The sequence below is a fragment of the Parasteatoda tepidariorum genome, chromosome 3 (assembly GCF_982258835.1).
Source record: "Parasteatoda tepidariorum strain Cologne lab strain chromosome 3, Ptep-v5.0, whole genome shotgun sequence".
Classification (NCBI taxonomy): domain Eukaryota; kingdom Metazoa; phylum Arthropoda; class Arachnida; order Araneae; family Theridiidae; genus Parasteatoda; species Parasteatoda tepidariorum.
In genome coordinates, this window is record NC_141757.1 from 42,015,895 (window position 1) to 42,033,722 (window position 17,828).

The window sequence follows — 17,828 nt, forward strand, 5'->3', positions numbered from 1 at the left end:
GAATTGTAATCTATGCTGTAATATTTGCAACTCTCCCTTTCATGGAACACTTTTACATGTTAATTTTAAACTGAAGAAATAAAAGGATGCTCCGAATGACATTTTAACCGCTCGTGTCAAATTTCTAAATGGTGACGAAAACCATGGAGAGTAAGCTAGCTCCATGAAGAAAACGATAAAGGAAATAATTATGTTGACGCACTGCCTGTCAAGAATCCCACCCCACCCTTTAATTGTAAAACAGCTTTTCCAGCAGAAAATAAAGTATATATTGTTTGAATTTTATATTTTAAGCCGATAGACACACTCTTTTTCTCAAATGAAGAAATTAGCATTTTGACGAACATAGATGTTAACTTTAAAAGCATCATCAAAATAAATAATTAAATGAAATAAAAAAAGAAAAGGAAAGGGGAAAAAAGGGCATCTGAAGTAAAAATTTTAAAAGTTTCTCTAGATTTATTTTTAATATATATTAACAGTGCATTATAATATCAAGTCGAAGCTTTTGAAAAGGGTGGTATGATATCTTTGCATAAAATACGTGATTTCCAAAAATGTACTTATAACTTCATTTGCAAAACTGAACTATTACATGGTATAGAAGAGAAAATTGAATTTAACATTTAAATGATTCAAAAGCCAATTAATGCATACAAAAATTACATTTTCATTTTCTCAAATTGAGAAAATTAAAAGGTTATTTTTCTATGCATTGATTGGTTTTTGAATCATTTATTCCCTACCATTATTTCCTATTATTATTTACTATTATTACCTGTTATTATTTTCATATCTAAATGTTCTTTAGACGTTTTGTTAAATATACATGAAATTTTAAATTTTTATTATCGAATAAATTTTGAGTTATGAGAGTAAGAAGATCAGAAATTTTTTGAAATAGCCGGGACTTAGGCAACAATTTTTCTTTATTACAGAAATAATTTTTAAGGTCAAAATGTGCAGTAAATTGCACCTTACAGTACAAAATACATCGATAACAGAAACAAAATGAGATTTAAATTTATATTAAAATGAATCTGCACATTATGGTATCAAAATTAGTAATTTTAGCTTCTTAGGAACACCCTTGAAAAAATGACGTGAGAAAAAAATGTAAAGTATAAAATACGTTTTAATTTATATATTTCGAATTAATTTGCTTGAGCCCCCCTATAGGGGAGACTTAAACCCCCTGTCGGACAAAGTCTGACGCCATCCTTGAGTGGGAAGCAAGAAGTATATATGATGCGAATTCCTATATGCACCATTCACACAAAGATCCAGTTGTTATTCGCATATGCGGCATTTTTCCTATTCAGTCAGAATTGTGACAAGGATGAGCAAATTCCCTCTTCGTCATAATGCGAGCATGTAGGAGTTCTGCTTCCGGCCTCCTCCGGTTAAAAATTTGTTAAACAATAAGTTAGATAAGTTATGCTTATCTTTTTAACGACGTTAAAAGAATTGTTGCAAATATCGCAGAATAATACCAAAGTATTTATGTAATGTAAGCCAAAGTAAAAATTCCTGATTTTTAGTTAGGCACCATTCACAACGCATCCTATTGCCCTAAGCGTATGTACAAATGCTTAGGAATAACATGTAAGACAAATTGATTGCCTATGCGCGAATGGCAGTAGCGTGTGATAGCAAATGCGATTCGCATGCAGTGGAAATGCAGTTTTTATGAAGATTCGAATAGTACTTTTAAATATTTTAAAGTAAGCAGGTTCTTATTCGCCCAGCGGAATTCTTAAACGCAAATTTTTCGCATCTAGTGAGAATGCTTCTTTAGTCTTTGTATGAACATTTGTTATAAAGGCCGTTATATAGGCCATTATTTGTTGTAAAGACCATTTGCGAATTCGGACTTGTAAAAGAGAACCATTGGGCGAGTACTGAAGCAGGGAGGTAATAAAAAAAACTTGACCTACATATTGATTTGCTCGATTTTTGATTTGTTTATTTTACGTCGCACTAGAGCTGCACAAATGGCTATTGGCGACTGCCCGGGAAGCATCCTTGAGGATGATCCGAAGACATGCCATCACAATTTTGATCCTCCGAAGAGGGGCTTTGGTATCCCGACGACCTGCGCGCGAAGTCGAGCACTTTACGGTAGAATAGTTCAACGAGGATCGATACCGCACACCCTCGGTCCTTACGCAGACTGATCCAAGTGGTCACCCACCCGCACACTGACCGCAGCCAGTGATGCTTGACTTCGGTGCTCTGCCGGGAACCGTGTCTCAACGATCAATGTGGGAATGGCCTACATATAAACCCCTAGCGTGACACAAAAAACGGACGTGCTGTGCACGACACATAAAAAGAGTTTCTGCGTTCGAAAGGCACCAACGAGGCTCGTAGCATGTGGGTGGACAGCAATAAGCCAGACAGGCTTATTGCTATGCACCCTTGTTGCAAAATTACATCCTATCACAATTGCTACAATACACAGAATGACGTCACCTGGTTGCAAGCTGGTGTACCTCCATATATTGAGACGTCGTTTTCTAGGGTCTTGGAACAGCATATGAGCAATTGTGTCACATCACGCCATTTTCCATTTTGATGGCCTCCGCGATCACCCAACGTTACAACTATGGATTTCTTGTTCTGGGGATAACTCAAACCAAGAGTGTATATGCGCAATCCACAAAATTTGCCAGATTTGAAAGACTATTAAAAGTGGTATTGCACACATATCTCATGCCATGTTACGCTTAACTTTATTGTCCACTGAATCCCACATGCAATTTGTACATGCATACCTGTGAATATAACTATATCTAAAAAGCTCATCCTCATCGGTTGAATATACCGACGGCTAGCGATACACAAGTTGGCGATATTTTTCATGCTGCTGAGAAACAAGATTCAGAGAGAGTTGCCCCTCATGCAGTGCGATCTAACCTCCAACTGTGATCAGCTGGTCTACCTAAACAAACTCACCACTTCATGATTCTACATTTTTTTCACCTGCGCGAACTTCCCGCTCTGGGTCTTCAGCAACAGTATTTAAGTGCTAAACGAAGGTTTAGAAACTTCTCTCGAAATGGCCCTAAGTGGCTAGTCAGTTTGACTACACAAGCTCATTGCTTGTTTGTTCTGCCTTATTTTCTATTTGTACTAATTCACTTCTTTATGGTTCAATGGCACAAAGCTGGAATTGTTTTTGCTCATTCACACTTATAAGGAAATTTTGTGAGAAATAGTTATTTTGTATAAATGTTAACTAGGATCAATCACTACCTACCCAGATAACAACAAAATAAGAAAATGAGTTTTTTTTATTTAATTTTTCTCGCAAAGAGTACATAGTTTAAATTTGAGACTTCAATAATGGTAAAAATGCGTTATTAAGCATTACTGTCAATTAAACTAATTACCCCTATTTGCTCCATTGAATACAAATATTGGAATGAAACTTTCTCAGTTTTTTTTAATCAGAAAAAGAATATATTTCTAAAGTTAGAGACTTCTATCTTGATTGATAATAATGCATAATTTAGCATTGCTGAAAATTAGGCTAATTACCAAGGATGCCCATCTTCCCCATATGATGAAGATATGAGGAAATGTGTCCATCCGCCTCAAATTTGAAAAATCTCTCCCCTCCATTTCGGAAAACAATAAAAATTTAATAGAATTTTAATTTCAACAACAATTATTTAGCTACGTCTCATCTCTCTCAGATTCTCTGTTGGAATCACATCTCATCAGATTAGAATCACATGATCAAAGTTTAGCATTTCGATTTTTCTAAAAATGTGACACTAATAGTGTCACATTTTTAGAAAAATCTGCTGTCAATTAGACTAATTGTCAGCAGTGCGTATACTCACTGCTGTCAATTAGTCTAATTGCCTAAATTAAATAAGAAATATCTAAATGAGTTTTTGTAATTTTATTATTTTTTTATTTATCTCATTAAGAACACACGGACAAAGTTTAAGATTTCTGTCTTGGTAAAAATGCGTTATTAAGCATTATTGTCAATTGAGCTAATTACCCGGATCATTATAAAATATAGAAAATAAATTTGTTTAGTTTCTCTGTTTATCCTATAAAAAGAGGTTAGAGAGTCAGAGGAAAGACAAACAGATTTAAGTTCTATACTTTATAGAATCAGGGAAACATTTATCTAGAAACGAGTGATATATATAAAAGCATTAATTTATAATACTGATAATATTTAACTTTTAATAATATCTACTGATAATATTTTCACTTTTGTTCAAGATAATTAAACGAATTTTTAAGAAACAGGAGTGCAATTAAAATAAAATTAGTGTTTTATGACAGCATCTAAATAAAAAAATTATTTTACTAATTTCATGCATTTTTCAAAAAATTATAATAGTAAAGATATTGTGGTGGACAAAAAATTATAAAAACGCGTGACGTAGCAAAGTTAATAGCTAACGGACCAAATGGAAAAAATGAAATTACTTGCTTCACTTTTGTTCAAGATAAGCCACCCTCCACACCTAGATAGGAAGTTAGATTTTCTTTCTCACAGATAATCAGGCAGAATTCGGTATGTATTGAAACAGAGTTAATTGATCCTTTTCTCAGGCTTTAAAAATTGAGACACATATTTAAATTGAAAATGAAATAGTTAAAAGGCTTAGCCTCTCATGCGTTTCCTATTGTAATCCACAGATTCATGAACAGCCAGAAGCAGACTAGTAGCATTACTTACATTGCGAAAAATCTAGAAGGTGTACCTTTATCAAAATTTTTTATTTAAAATGAAATAAATGAAAATTGTTTTGTGTTTAGGCAAAAATAAAATACTGAATCAGAAATCTTCTCCAATACCTTAAATATTACATAAATCCCGCGAAAAAAAATTGCTTAGAAATTAATTGTTTTTTAGGTATGGTACCTTAAAAGTTTGGTTGCAACTATATACTTTGCATACTGAGGATATTGAAACGAACAAGACAAATATCGTTACATTTTTAAAGACAATGCCTACAAGACACTTTTCCGTTAAAAAATTTCATCAGTATAAGTTTGACATTACAATAAATTGTGATAAATTTTGCTTTAATTCATTTTCTATAAGATTTGAATGGCGCCTAAATTTAAATTTAAATTTTTCACTGCATACCTAAAAAAATTCATTAAAAAATATTTTTTAAATTTTTTATGTTTACCATATAAAGCGTTCTAATGAAGAAGTAGGTGTTCGAATAAGAAATTTTGCTACCGTTATTTTATAAATAAAATAATGCTTAAGAATTTTCCTCTAGTTCCTTTAAATTGAAATATTAGAAAATTAAAGCAGCTCTGAAAAGAAAATAGTAAATGAATTAAATAATGATAAAAGAAAAACTTTGTAGGCATGACAATTTTCTGTTCCGATTTTTGCAAAATATATTAATGGACTAAATATTATTTACCTAGAACTCTTGGAATCACGATGTCTTTAATGACGATGTTTCACATTACATTTTTCAATTAATATGTGAGCAAAATAAAAATGAGGATCACTTCGTAAGGTCCTTTTAATTTTTTAAAAAGAGCAAAAGTTATTTTTGTTTATTTACTTATTATTATTTTCTTGGAACTTCCTTTTAGATGTGTTTTATTAATAGAACTCCCTAGTTTAAAAAAAAAAAAAAACAATTTTATCGAAGTAAAATTAAAATGGAATGTTTCCTCAGGAAACCTCATATTTTCATGCTGCTTTTATGCCTTATAAAAGACTGCTTACATTAGAAATGTTATGAAACTAGAAGCAAAATACCTTTTTCGTAGCTTTACCTTATTTCTAACAGAGGTCTCTCAAATACCTTAAAAAAAAAGAGAAAACATTTATTTAAAAAAAATAAAACTACTTTGATTTGACAGCTTTTTTCACGACCGTAACGTTAAAAGTTACTGGCTTTGTTTTTTTGCTTATTTGTTTTTGTTTGACGGTGATGAACTTGCTTTTTAACTTCTGCCTATGGGCAATTATGAACGTGAAATGTGTATATATCAAATGAGGATTGTTATTTCTTACTTGGAATTCTTTAGAATCGACAAGATTCAAGCTAAATTATCTTGGATCTAAATTGCACTTATCTTTTATTTATGTTGAATGCGGTGGAAAAAAATGCATTTTAAAAGCATTTTAACATAACCAGAATAATTTTTTTATTTTCTTGACCTTTCTTGAAATGGCGTTTTTGTGTCCTGTGAGAATACGTCGAGGCAAACGGAAGAAAGGTTATTATATTTAGAATTTGATAATTAAATTTTACTTTAACGATTACTATAATTAATTATTTATTAGTTTTACTAATCATGGACTAATTCATTTAAGCGTATAATCTATGTTAACTAATTGGTGATGTATTAAACAGTTGTGATTAATTTCAATTGCTAAATGATCATTAATGAAATATGGATATTTTGAATTACATTTTTCATTATTGTGACTCTGTCAAATTAAAGTTTTAAGAACTTATTGACTGTTACGAAATTGTTTGTCGTATTCTAGTTTTTGAAGACTCATTATGCAAAATAATATTTTGATTTTTTAAACTTGAAGTCTGAAAATTCTGGAGTTATTTTCGTAATTCACCATTAATTTCAGTTTCTAATTATTCTTCTACTTCCATCTGGAATTTAAAATTACTATATTTTAGCATTTTTTCCAGGTTTTATTTAATCATTGAATTTGCAATTCTGATAAAAATGTGATACATTTGGTTGGTAGGCTGATAAAAAATTAATTCTGTTATAATTTGTTAAAAATCTGATAAATAAAAGACCTTAAAATATGAATAATATTTAAGATTTAGTTGTGTGTAAATAAAAGTTTTTTTTTTTTTGTTCTCTTATCTAAACTAATTAAACAATAAGTATTATTCTTAAACAGTTACATTTAGTTTTTAAGTTAATCAGAATTATTAATACCTTTCTGAATTATGGCTGAATTTTCTAGGCGAACCTCTGACTACTCATTTGACTCATTGACTCAATTATTCTTTCCGAAATAACATTCAATTATAAAAAAAAAGTGCTTTTACACTGTTGTTCTTAAAAGCTGTTAGAAATAACATTCAATTATCATGAAAAAGGGTGTCTTTACTCTTTTGTTCTGAAAAGCTGTTTGAAATTACCATATATAGTCTTATTTATCTACCCCTAAAAGGATTTATGGGCTGAATCTGCATCATCACCTTTATTAATTCAAATCTTATTATATCCACATTTATCTGCAATCTCACTGCAGCCTCATCTCAGCCAGAGATTATTATTGTAAAAATTCAGCTTAATATAGCAAAGTTTGCAAATATAAGGTGCACAAAAATTATACTCGAAGCTTTAAATTTAAGTTAAATTTTATGCAAGGATACTAAAAAAATAAGAACAAATCCCTATGCAGATAAACCTGTAATTTTAAACCGGTAACAGAGAAAAAAAAAATCCTAATGTTTTGTGATTTGAGGTATTTTCTTAATTTAGCTCTTTAATGGTTATTGTAAACAAGTTTGTTTAGAGATGTTTTATAAAGTAGTTTAATTAATTTTTTCCGATTTGTTGGTTTACTTCTTAAAAATAAAACTGATGAAAAATGATTGCAGATGCTCATCTTTAGCACCCGTTGCTGTGATGGATGGTGTTACTGGTCTTACCTTTATATTGTAAAGTTGAAAATAAAAATGTTATGTACTGCATAAGTTTGCACATTATTGTCAAAAGTTTGTGATATATGCTGTGTGTAGAGCTAACTTAAATTAATAATATCGACCATTGCAGATCTTTACAAGATTTTTCTCTAGCTCTGTAGTGAAGCAAAAGTTGATGTAGAGAAAGTCATTTTAGTTTACGTTTGCATAATTCTGTGCAATGATTTTTCTTCTTTCTATTATGCAGAATATTGAGACATTCAGAAAATCTATACAAATTTTGACTTATTTGTGTATGATAATAATTTTTTTTATTTAAAAATTTATCAAAGTTATTTAATTTTAAGAGGAAATTTGTATAAAAAATGCTATTTTATTAGTTTTGAATACTTATTTTAGTTTTTAATTTCAGATGGTGATAAATTATCAAGTCGAACACCTAGCATAGGCAGAATCACTGGCAGTGCCAGTATCGAGACTTTAGTTCGCGTTGGAATAGAAAAAGAAAATGGTTTGTCACCAGATTCCAAAATGATTGTATTGCATGATTTTACTCCCTGTGTCGATGATGAACTTGAAGTTAAAAGGGGTCAAAGTGTAAATATGTTATATCAAGAAAATGACTGGGTATATGTAATTGCTGAGAGTGGCCAGGAAGGTTTTATTCCTCACTCGTACTGTGCATCTTACGGCTCCCATTTTGCTGAACTTGCAATGAACATTAAACATAAAAAACTCCCGAGGAATGAGAGAGACCAAGAACTTGATCAAAATTCATCTAGAGGAACTCAAAGTGCTGATAGTGGGCAACATTCTGATGTTGAGAGCTACGGTGTTGTTCCAGAAACAAGCTCTAACAATAATGTAATGGCTTTAAATCAAAATAATCCTAGCTCATCTTCTCAAAGCTCTATCCCAGATGTCCATCCATTTTTTAAAGATCCCGCGGGTCGATACATTGTTCTGTATACTTTCATTGCTCGAGATGAAAATGATGTGAGTGTAGAGAGAGGAGAATTTGTTACAGTTTTGAATAGAGAAGATCATGATTGGTTTTGGATTGTGAGGTCAGATGGTCAAGAAGGATTTGTACCTAGTGCCTTTGTATACCCAGCTGACGTAATTCAAGGTAATATATTTTTTATAAGGTTTTTAAATTAATTAGAAATCAGATATTTTTCAGTTTAGGCAAGTGAATACTTAACAAATTGTTCTATTTATTCCTTAGAATTTCATCAATAAAGGAATAGTTTTATCAGGAAACTTATTACCTTAAATTTCATTAACATTAAAAAAAAAGAAAAAAGAAAGAAATCTGCATTTTATTGTTCATTTAACATTTTAATTGTTCAACTATTACTTTTTCAGCTATAACCATTCTTTTATTTTGCATGCAGCTTAATAAGCTTGGAAAATGGTTGTAGTACTGTTTTTAAAATTTGAGTTTATTATGTTACTAACAGGGCCAGATTACCTATTAGGCTAGACTAGGCCATGGCCTGAGGCCCCCAATGATTAGGGGCCCCCTTAAAAAATTTTTTTTGATAATAAATTTAGCAAAAATTAAGAAAAGCAATGATTTTTTAAAACGAAAATCAATTTCAATAAAATACGATAATTTTTTTAGTTCTAATTTAACAAAATAAAGTAAAATTTAATTTATTATTATTTATTTTTATTTTAAATTTGCTTTCTTAAATGAAAAGATATATACATACTTTTATATTTGAATAAATAAAAAATATACAAGATAAAAAATTTAATCTAAGGGCCCCAAAAATTTAAATGGCCTAGGCCCCGCTTGAGCTTAATCCGGCCCTGTTACTAAATAAGGGAGAGGGTTGGTGGATGAAGTATATTCAGCTGATATAGAAGAGGATTTAATTTTTGCTTAAAACGATCTGTTTTAAAATTACTAGAGATGTAACTAATTTTCGACCCTTTTGTCGATTATTCGGTTGGGCGAATACTTGGCCACGTATTTAGCAAAGTATTATTTAGAAAAATATTTTTCGACAAAGTTTTTTTTTCTGGAAATTCTCATAGATTTAATAAAGAATAAATTATGAAATAATATTTTGAACTATTCATTATTAGAAATTGTTTTTACATGTATTTGTTAAATTCTAGTTAAGTTAACTAGTTAGTTTATGTTCTGAAAGGCAGATGGAAAAGTGAAATTTGAATAATTGAAATTAGATTACTTTGTACTGAATCAATGAGTTTTTTAATGCTGATTTTTAAAAAAAAATTGTATTTAGTCAAGTTTATTTTGTCTTTTTTTAACACTTTATGTTTTAAAAATTTAGATCTTTTTTTTGTCTAATTGTTTCATTTTTGCTTGTTTTTCTGTATTAACTACAACACCACATTTTAACAGAGCATTTCTAATAAACTTAATTCTTTTATTGTTACTTTTTTCTTGCATGGTAAGACAGACAGTGTTGTTTCTTTTAGACTTGAAATTTTGCTTTTTCTTCAAAATACGGTAATTGAAAAATTTAGAGGTTTAGCTTTAAAATTTTCTTTCAAAAATTATGACTGATTTTTTTTTTCTGTTTTGCTTTTGTATATAATCTTTTTTTTGTGGGACTTTTTATGATAGCACTGCATTTTTAAAAGAGTTTCTGATTTGTTCTGATTCTCATTCTGAAGAGTTCTGATAGTTTTTTTCTTTCAAAAATGTATGGATATTTTTTTCTGAAAAATATTTTTATCATTAAAATTTTATTTTAGAATTAAGATGTTTTTTTTTTATTTCTATTTTTCTTCAACTTTAGCTTTTTTTAATGGCTGTTAGTTTTTTAAAATTTATATTAAATATTTTTAATTATCTTAATATCTAATTATCTTAAACATTTTCATTAAAGTTTTTTCCCTTTATCCCCATGTACCAATAATGCAGCTAAGTTGTGATTATTTTTCATTTGTGAAACTTATTTATTTGTAAAAAGTAATATATGAGGGTTGCTATTTATATTTCTGGCCTGATAATGAAATAACAAATATGTAGGAGTGAAATGGGTTTTATTGTTTTTCAAAATATTCTCCATGATGATCAATACACTTTTGCATGCGTTTGAACCAATTTTCAAAGCACTTTTTCCAGTCCGATTGAGGTAACTCCAAAACATGCGTTTTGAATGCATCAACCGCTTCTTCGGGGGTCGAAAATCGTTGTCCACGTAATTTATTTTTGATGTGTGGGAATAAGAAGAAGTCATTGGGTGCCAAATCAGGGCTGTACGGCGGATGACCCATCAGTTCGATCTTTCGCTCCGTCAGAAATGCCTTTGTTTGAGTCGATGTGTGAGAGCTCGCATTGCCATGATGAAGAATGATTCGCCTGTTCTTCTGCTTTTTTCGAATTTCTCCGATGACTTCTGGCAAACAAATGGTCGTGTACCATTCAGAATTGACCGTCCTGCGTTGCTCTAACGCCACTGTTGCCACATGACCGTTAATGCCGAAGAAACAGGCAATCATTTGTTTCGATGTGCTTCTTCCTCGAACAACTTTTGTTTGTTTTGCCTCGTCTTGGAAGACCCATACAGTTGATTGCTGTTTTATTTCCGGCTCATATGCATAGATCCATGATTCGTCACCTGTGTAGATGTTATACACAGCCTTTGATGTACCTTGAACGTATTTTTCCAACATTTCCTTGCACCAATCGAATCGAGCCTTTTTTTGAGCGTTTGTCAGATTATGCAGGATCCAACGCAAACAAATTTTTTTTACGCTCAAATGTTGATGCAATATTTTATTGATGCTAGTCATACTAATGTCCAAAGACGCCTCTATCTCACGGTATGTCACATGACGATCTTGCTTTATCAGTTCACGCACAGCATCGATCTTTTCTGGCACAACAACAGATTTTGGACGACCTGCACGGGATTCGTCCTGGATCGAACATCGACCACGATTAAATTCGTTATACCAATTTTTTACAGTGCTGTAGGATGGCGCTTTATCGCTGAATAAAGAATTATGTTCATCAAAGCACTCTTGTCTTGACAATCCACGTCGAAAGTTATGAAAAATAATGGCACGAAAATGTTCACGATTCAACTCCATTTTTGGAAAGAGAAAAACTTTTCAATTTACTCTCAACAACACAAATGAAGCTATAATGGTAAATCGTCTGCTGAATTTATGTTTAAAAATATCAAACTTTCGATTAAAATTGTCTGCGGTCGCCTAGCAACACTTACTGTTGCCAAGGCCAGAAATATAAGTAGCAACCCTCATATATTAATGATTTTTTTTTTAAGAATTAAGTTTGCCATTCTGCCCTTAATTTTGGCTGATCAGTATTTGGCTATTTGGCCAAATCACTATTTGTTACATCCATAACAAATTTCCTTTGTATAAAACAATGCTTACAATTTTCAAAATTTTTTATGGTAATTGTTAATTAACAATTACCCTAAAAAATTTTTGAACTACATTGACATTTCTTTTTGTAAGCATTGTTTAATACCCAGGAAATTCGTTTATTTCCAATCAAATTTTTTAATTCCAATTTTTAATGATGAGTTGAAATTTAAATAAGGATTTGTGTGAATTTGTTTATTAAAATTATTAACTTTTTTTCAATGAATTATATCATTGTCATAGTATTTTATTAAGATCTTTAATTTTTAAAAAAAGAAAAAAAAGTAAATTTGAAAAAAGTTTAGAGCAGGATTTCCCAACCTTTTTGCATCTAAGAATAAGATCACACTCTTCAATGCTGGCCAGATAGGCTGGCTAATTGAGGTCAGGGGACCATTGATAATTATTTTTTGATTGTCTGAGTAAAATTTTAGTGATCTGGACCAACAGACCACCCTGCATATATTTAAGTACTCGCAATTAATATATAAATTGGTATGCAATTAGATAAAAAATAAGAAACTTGAAAGGGAAAAAGAATGAGTTAAATGGTTTCTGAGAAATAAGAATTTAAACACATGGTTTTTTTTTTATATCTCTGTAACTATTTATTGTATTATTTAATGGATTATTTATCAAAAAAAGATTTTTTTAGAGGGATAAACAAATTCTGTGCAAACATTTTTGAATTGGATTTCTGAAATAATGATGAAAGATCCAAAAATTGAAATAACATTAAATGGCCAAATTTCTGACCATTCTCTTGACTTAACTATTGAAACCATATTTTCCAGATTGTGGCTACCCCTTATAGTTTGATAGTTGAAAATGACTTGAAAAAAGGTGTGCTTTTTCAGAGAAAGTACATTTTTAGTCTGATTTCAAAACTATAAAAAACAGTTAATAGAATATTTGAGATCAACCTTTTGACTCTTCGTCAAACATTAGAACAAAAGTTATTTAGTTTGATTTTTTTTTCCTGCTCAAAATATATCCTTTTAATGTTAATACAAAGCATATTTTTATAAATAAATAAACATTATTTCCAAATCTTCGAGTAACTTTGGCCTAACCCTTAAAAGTAGTTTTTTATTTAAAAGTTTTCCGATTCCTATTGCCTTATTGAAAATTTACCGAAATTAAAACTACTCAACCGATCTCCCCACACAAAAACATTCTTGCACCTACCAGTGTTCAAGAAGGACAAAAGCATTTTCAAGGAATATAGTTTATATACAGAAAAGGAGGTTGGCAACTATTGAATCAGAATGATCAGAACAGAGAGATCAAAACAGTTTTTTATCCGGACACATTTATTTATGTTAAACTCTTTTCCATAATTTTTTAAAAAAAGTTGCTTTAGTCTAATATTGTAATAAGCCACACTTTTTCCAAAAATGACAATTTTTAGTTTTTCCAATTGGTTCAGTTTCTTCTGGTTTTTTCCAGTATCCTGGAATAAAGTCAGTTTCTTCTGGACAAAATGCTGTTTCTGATTATAATATGCTTGCCATAGACATAAGTGATTCAAAGTTGGTCAAATTATTTGACTGTACTGAGGAATGCAACTTGTGTAGACTTATCAATGTAACTTCAACTAATAATTTTATTTGGTTAATTTAATCATCTTTGAATCACAATAATTTAAATAATATTAAATTTATTTAATTAAAAATGTAATCACTTAATTATTTACTTATTATATTTTTTATAATATTTTTATTTCATACTGTGTTTGTAGATCATGTTGGAGCTCAGATAACAAGTGGTAATCAAGCCCATCAAGCTTCTAATTTAAATAACAATCACCACAACCCCACACCTCCCTCTGAAGATCTTCGTTTTCATGGAAGTGAATTAGTGATGTTGTACGATTATAAAGCCCAGGCACCCGATGATTTAAGTGTAAGAAGAGGAGATTGGGTGTATGCTGATATGAATAACCAAACTGTTGATGGTTGGCTTTGGGCATATGCTCCTAAGACTAGAAAATATGGCTTCATTCCAAAAGCCTATGCCAGACCACCTGCCATGACTTCATTATGATTCTTTTTTTCATCATGAGCTTTTAGCATAACTTGTTGCGTTAACGAAGTGTAAAAAAGTTTCTTTGTGTCTTTGATACAAATAACTTTGGTATTTTTGCCATAATTTATTTTGTTAATTTTTTGTTATCTTTGTACATTTTGTTCTATATATACTTTGTTAGTAAAATTTTGCATGATTAATGCTTCAGTGCCACTTATCATTTTTGTATTTTATCAATCAATTTTTTTCTTAAATTTTCTAAGTCTGATCTACTTAATCTACTATGTTATTTGTTTCTCCGACATTAACTAAAAAGACTTTAATAGTTTTTTTTTTAAAGTTATTTATAAATAAGGGTGCACAACTTTTTTTTTTAGGAAGTGTGCAGAAAAAAATGATTTTTGATAACCAAAATAAATTTGATTTTTGATAACAACCGATAAAAAATTAATTATTTCCTAGTGTAATAAGAATTATATCAATTTGTTCTCAAAATTGAGGGACCAAATATTTATTTGATATTTTGAATAAAATTTTTTTTTGAAGTTTTATATATTTTGTCTTTGGTAAAATTAAATTATAGTAGATTTTCGACTTTCTCTGTGATGAATTTAATTTTCTTGTGACAACAATTTACAAGTTTAATGAATTTTAATTCAATTGATGACAACTTAATTATTTTTTACCATATCAATTTGTCTCCAAAATGGAAAGACTGAGGAAGTGTGTGATAATTTTGAATTAAAAGACATTTCTTATTTTATACGTTTTGTTTTCTTTCATAAAATTTTATTATATCAGACCCTCAACTTTTTTCTGTTTTTTTATTTTTTATTAACTACTTTTATCTAACTTTTACATAAACCTTGTAGACGTTTTTCACTAAACATATTTTAAAGAAAACTTTCTTTGAATAGAAATGGCTAAAAGTTTAAATATTTTGACATGTTTTGGTTATGAGAGAACACACATCGACCATTTAAGGACTTTAGGTTGTGCACCATTATTTTAGAAGTATATTATCAATTTAAGTTTTAATAATAGTTCATGGCATTTTATGAAAAATGTAATGCTTTGATTTATGTTACTATTTATTTCGATAAACAATTTTGTTGATTAACCATTTAACTGTAGACTTTGGACTTGATGGAATGTGTTTGGTTTACTGCATATAAAACCAGTTTACTCATATTGGAGATACAGAACTTAGTAGGGAAATTTTTGTTAAAATTCATGTATGTAGCAAATCAGTTAAAGGGTTAAGAAACACATTCCTTACTTTTTGGTTTTTCTTGGAAGCCTTTCTGTGATACTATCAAATATTTGTAATGCATCTACTTTATATAGTCTAAATGGTTTATCTTTTATATAAACGTTTCAAAATTTTTAAATTATTTTTTTAAACTTTAGTAATTTTTAACCAAAACCATTGTAGCTTTCACTCTCATTTATGTAACTGTAAATATGTGTGTTTTATGTGTATGATAATTTGTATATTTAAGTATGTGAGGTAGAAAATGGAATGACTGAAACTGTGAACAAATTTATATGAATGTTTGTAAGATCTGATTTTTGAATTTTACTTTTCTCAATATTTTAGCGATATTTTCAATGAGAAATGAAATCTTTTTTTTATTTTTTAATCTTATAATTCAACTTTTTTTTATAGATATCTTAGATTTGTGGTCTCAAATCAAAAGCAGAGAATGATCTAAAGAATTGTGCACATCTCTCACGAGCCTGAGATACTATCTTGTGCTAGTAGATGATAAGCAGTGAAGGTGGTTATAAAATTAAGTGCAGTCGAACCTCATTAAAACAAAAACGTTGAATACAAATACTTGCTTAACATGAATTAATAATTTCAACATCATGTTATCTTAGAAAACAATAATATTTTCATCATTTTATACAAATTTAAAAAATATCTTTTTCTGTTTAAGACAAAGTAAATGTTGCACCTTGACTTAATTCTCCTTACGCTCGAACGGAAAAAGAGTGTTGTTACCAGGAGGGCATGTTACCCATGCTGGTTCAGTATTGTTTACCTTACACTCCACAAGCTTGGCCATCTGAAAGCATTTCTTTCTTTTATGATCATTTCGTTCCAGGTTAGTTTTGATTACCCTTTCTTTCGCTTACATGCCCAGGTCAGTGCTATTTGTGTTGGGTTTGACGGCAATATTCTGAGAATGTATTTAAGCCATGTCTATTTGTGTTTTTTTAACTATTCCTGTTGTGAGTTTACAGTTAAGTTTTTTCATATAATTCAGAGTTGGATATTTTATATAGACAGTTTATTTGTAAGATTTTTCTAAGGCATTTTGTTTGAAAAGTATAAAATTGATTTTCTTGTTTAGTCAATTTCCAAGGACTGCAGCCATAAAGTAGGACTGCTGTTACATTGAGTTTAAATTTGAAACTTTAGCTTTGTTTAGATGTATTTTATTGAGTATCTTGAATGTGGATTGTGCTTTTTTAATTCTTACAGCGATATTTTTACTTGTCCCTCCTTCAATCGATATGTTGGCATCAAGATTTGTAAAATGTTTTAATTCCTCGATTTCTTTTCCATTCACATTTTTATTGCTGTTTATTTTTATTAATTTAGCCCTGGATTCATTTGTTTGCAATCAAATTCGTTAAGCATTTACCTCTAAATTATTTGTCTTTAATTTCATATTTTTAAAATTTGATAACAATAACAAAAATGTTGCTCCAAATGAAAAAAAATTCATCACTGTTCCTGAATTGGACTAGTGAGAATAGTGCATTTGTCCTTGGTATATCAATCTAATTGGTGGCGTCAATTAAAAACGTGACAGGGTGTACCTTTGATGACAAGGTGAGTGATGCAGATCTAGGTGCTGAACCTGAGGAAAGAGAAAAGAATTGCATTCTTTCCCTGCAGATGTAGAAATTATTTAGTGTGCAGCTTCTTTAAACTCTGTTCAGTGCCTTCTATTGAATTGTGCCATTCAGGATGAAAATGCACATTGAACTTTGGATGATTCAGAAAAAGTGGATTCTTTTATAAACAAATATCTCAAACAAAAGTTATAACGAACGATGTATTATTGCATTTTCTCTTTAAAATATTTATTATTTATAAGAATATTTTAGCACATGAAATGTATACATAAATGGATTTTACAGCACATATACAATTATCATGTATGTATTTAGGTGAGTCAGGGCTTGTGTGCTTGTTAAATGTTAGAAAAATATAATTTTTTATGAAAATATTAACTTAAAAAATAAAGTATTCATCTACAGTTATTTAAATTTTTTGATTTAGATAGTTATATTTTAAGGTCATCAGAAATGCTTTTTCTTACTTTATCTATTTATGTAAATTTCAGTTAACAGAAAATATTCTTGTCACTCTTTGACTTTGGAGGAGGTTCGGCTGTACATGAATAAAAGTTGACATTTGTTGCCGTCGATCAAATTACACCTAGTGTGAAAAATGCAAAAAAGCTTCTATAGTTGCAAATGGGCTGCCAGTTTGAGACCATTGTCTTAGACACAAAGAAAATAGGATAAATTAAAGGATTCTTTTGCTCAAATCAAAGACCCCACATTTGCCTAATTAAAAAGGCAATTTAGTAATTCTTTGTTATTATTATATTAAAAGTTTATCTCTTAAATTGTGTTGTTGAATCTCTTAAATTCTGTTACTCTTCTACAATGCAATAATTACATTTGATGTTCTTCAATAGTATTTATTTTGTTTTATGTTTGTATATATTCAAAGCTTTTATCAAGTTTTTTAAATGTTGG

General features: G+C 29.8%; 1 protein-coding gene across 1 annotated transcript; it reads left to right on the forward strand.

The window, feature by feature from the left end:
- The first annotated feature begins 5,884 nt into the window (after positions 1-5,884).
- Dlish (Dachs ligand with SH3s) lies at positions 5,885-17,056 on the forward strand. Its single transcript, XM_016063114.4, has 3 exons — positions 5,885-6,228; positions 8,050-8,766; positions 13,759-17,056. Exons 1-3 carry the CDS (start codon positions 6,180-6,182, stop codon positions 14,061-14,063), a joined length of 1,071 nt encoding a protein of 356 aa, XP_015918600.1. The 5' UTR covers positions 5,885-6,179; the 3' UTR covers positions 14,064-17,056.
- Positions 17,057-17,828: the final 772 nt, after the last annotated feature.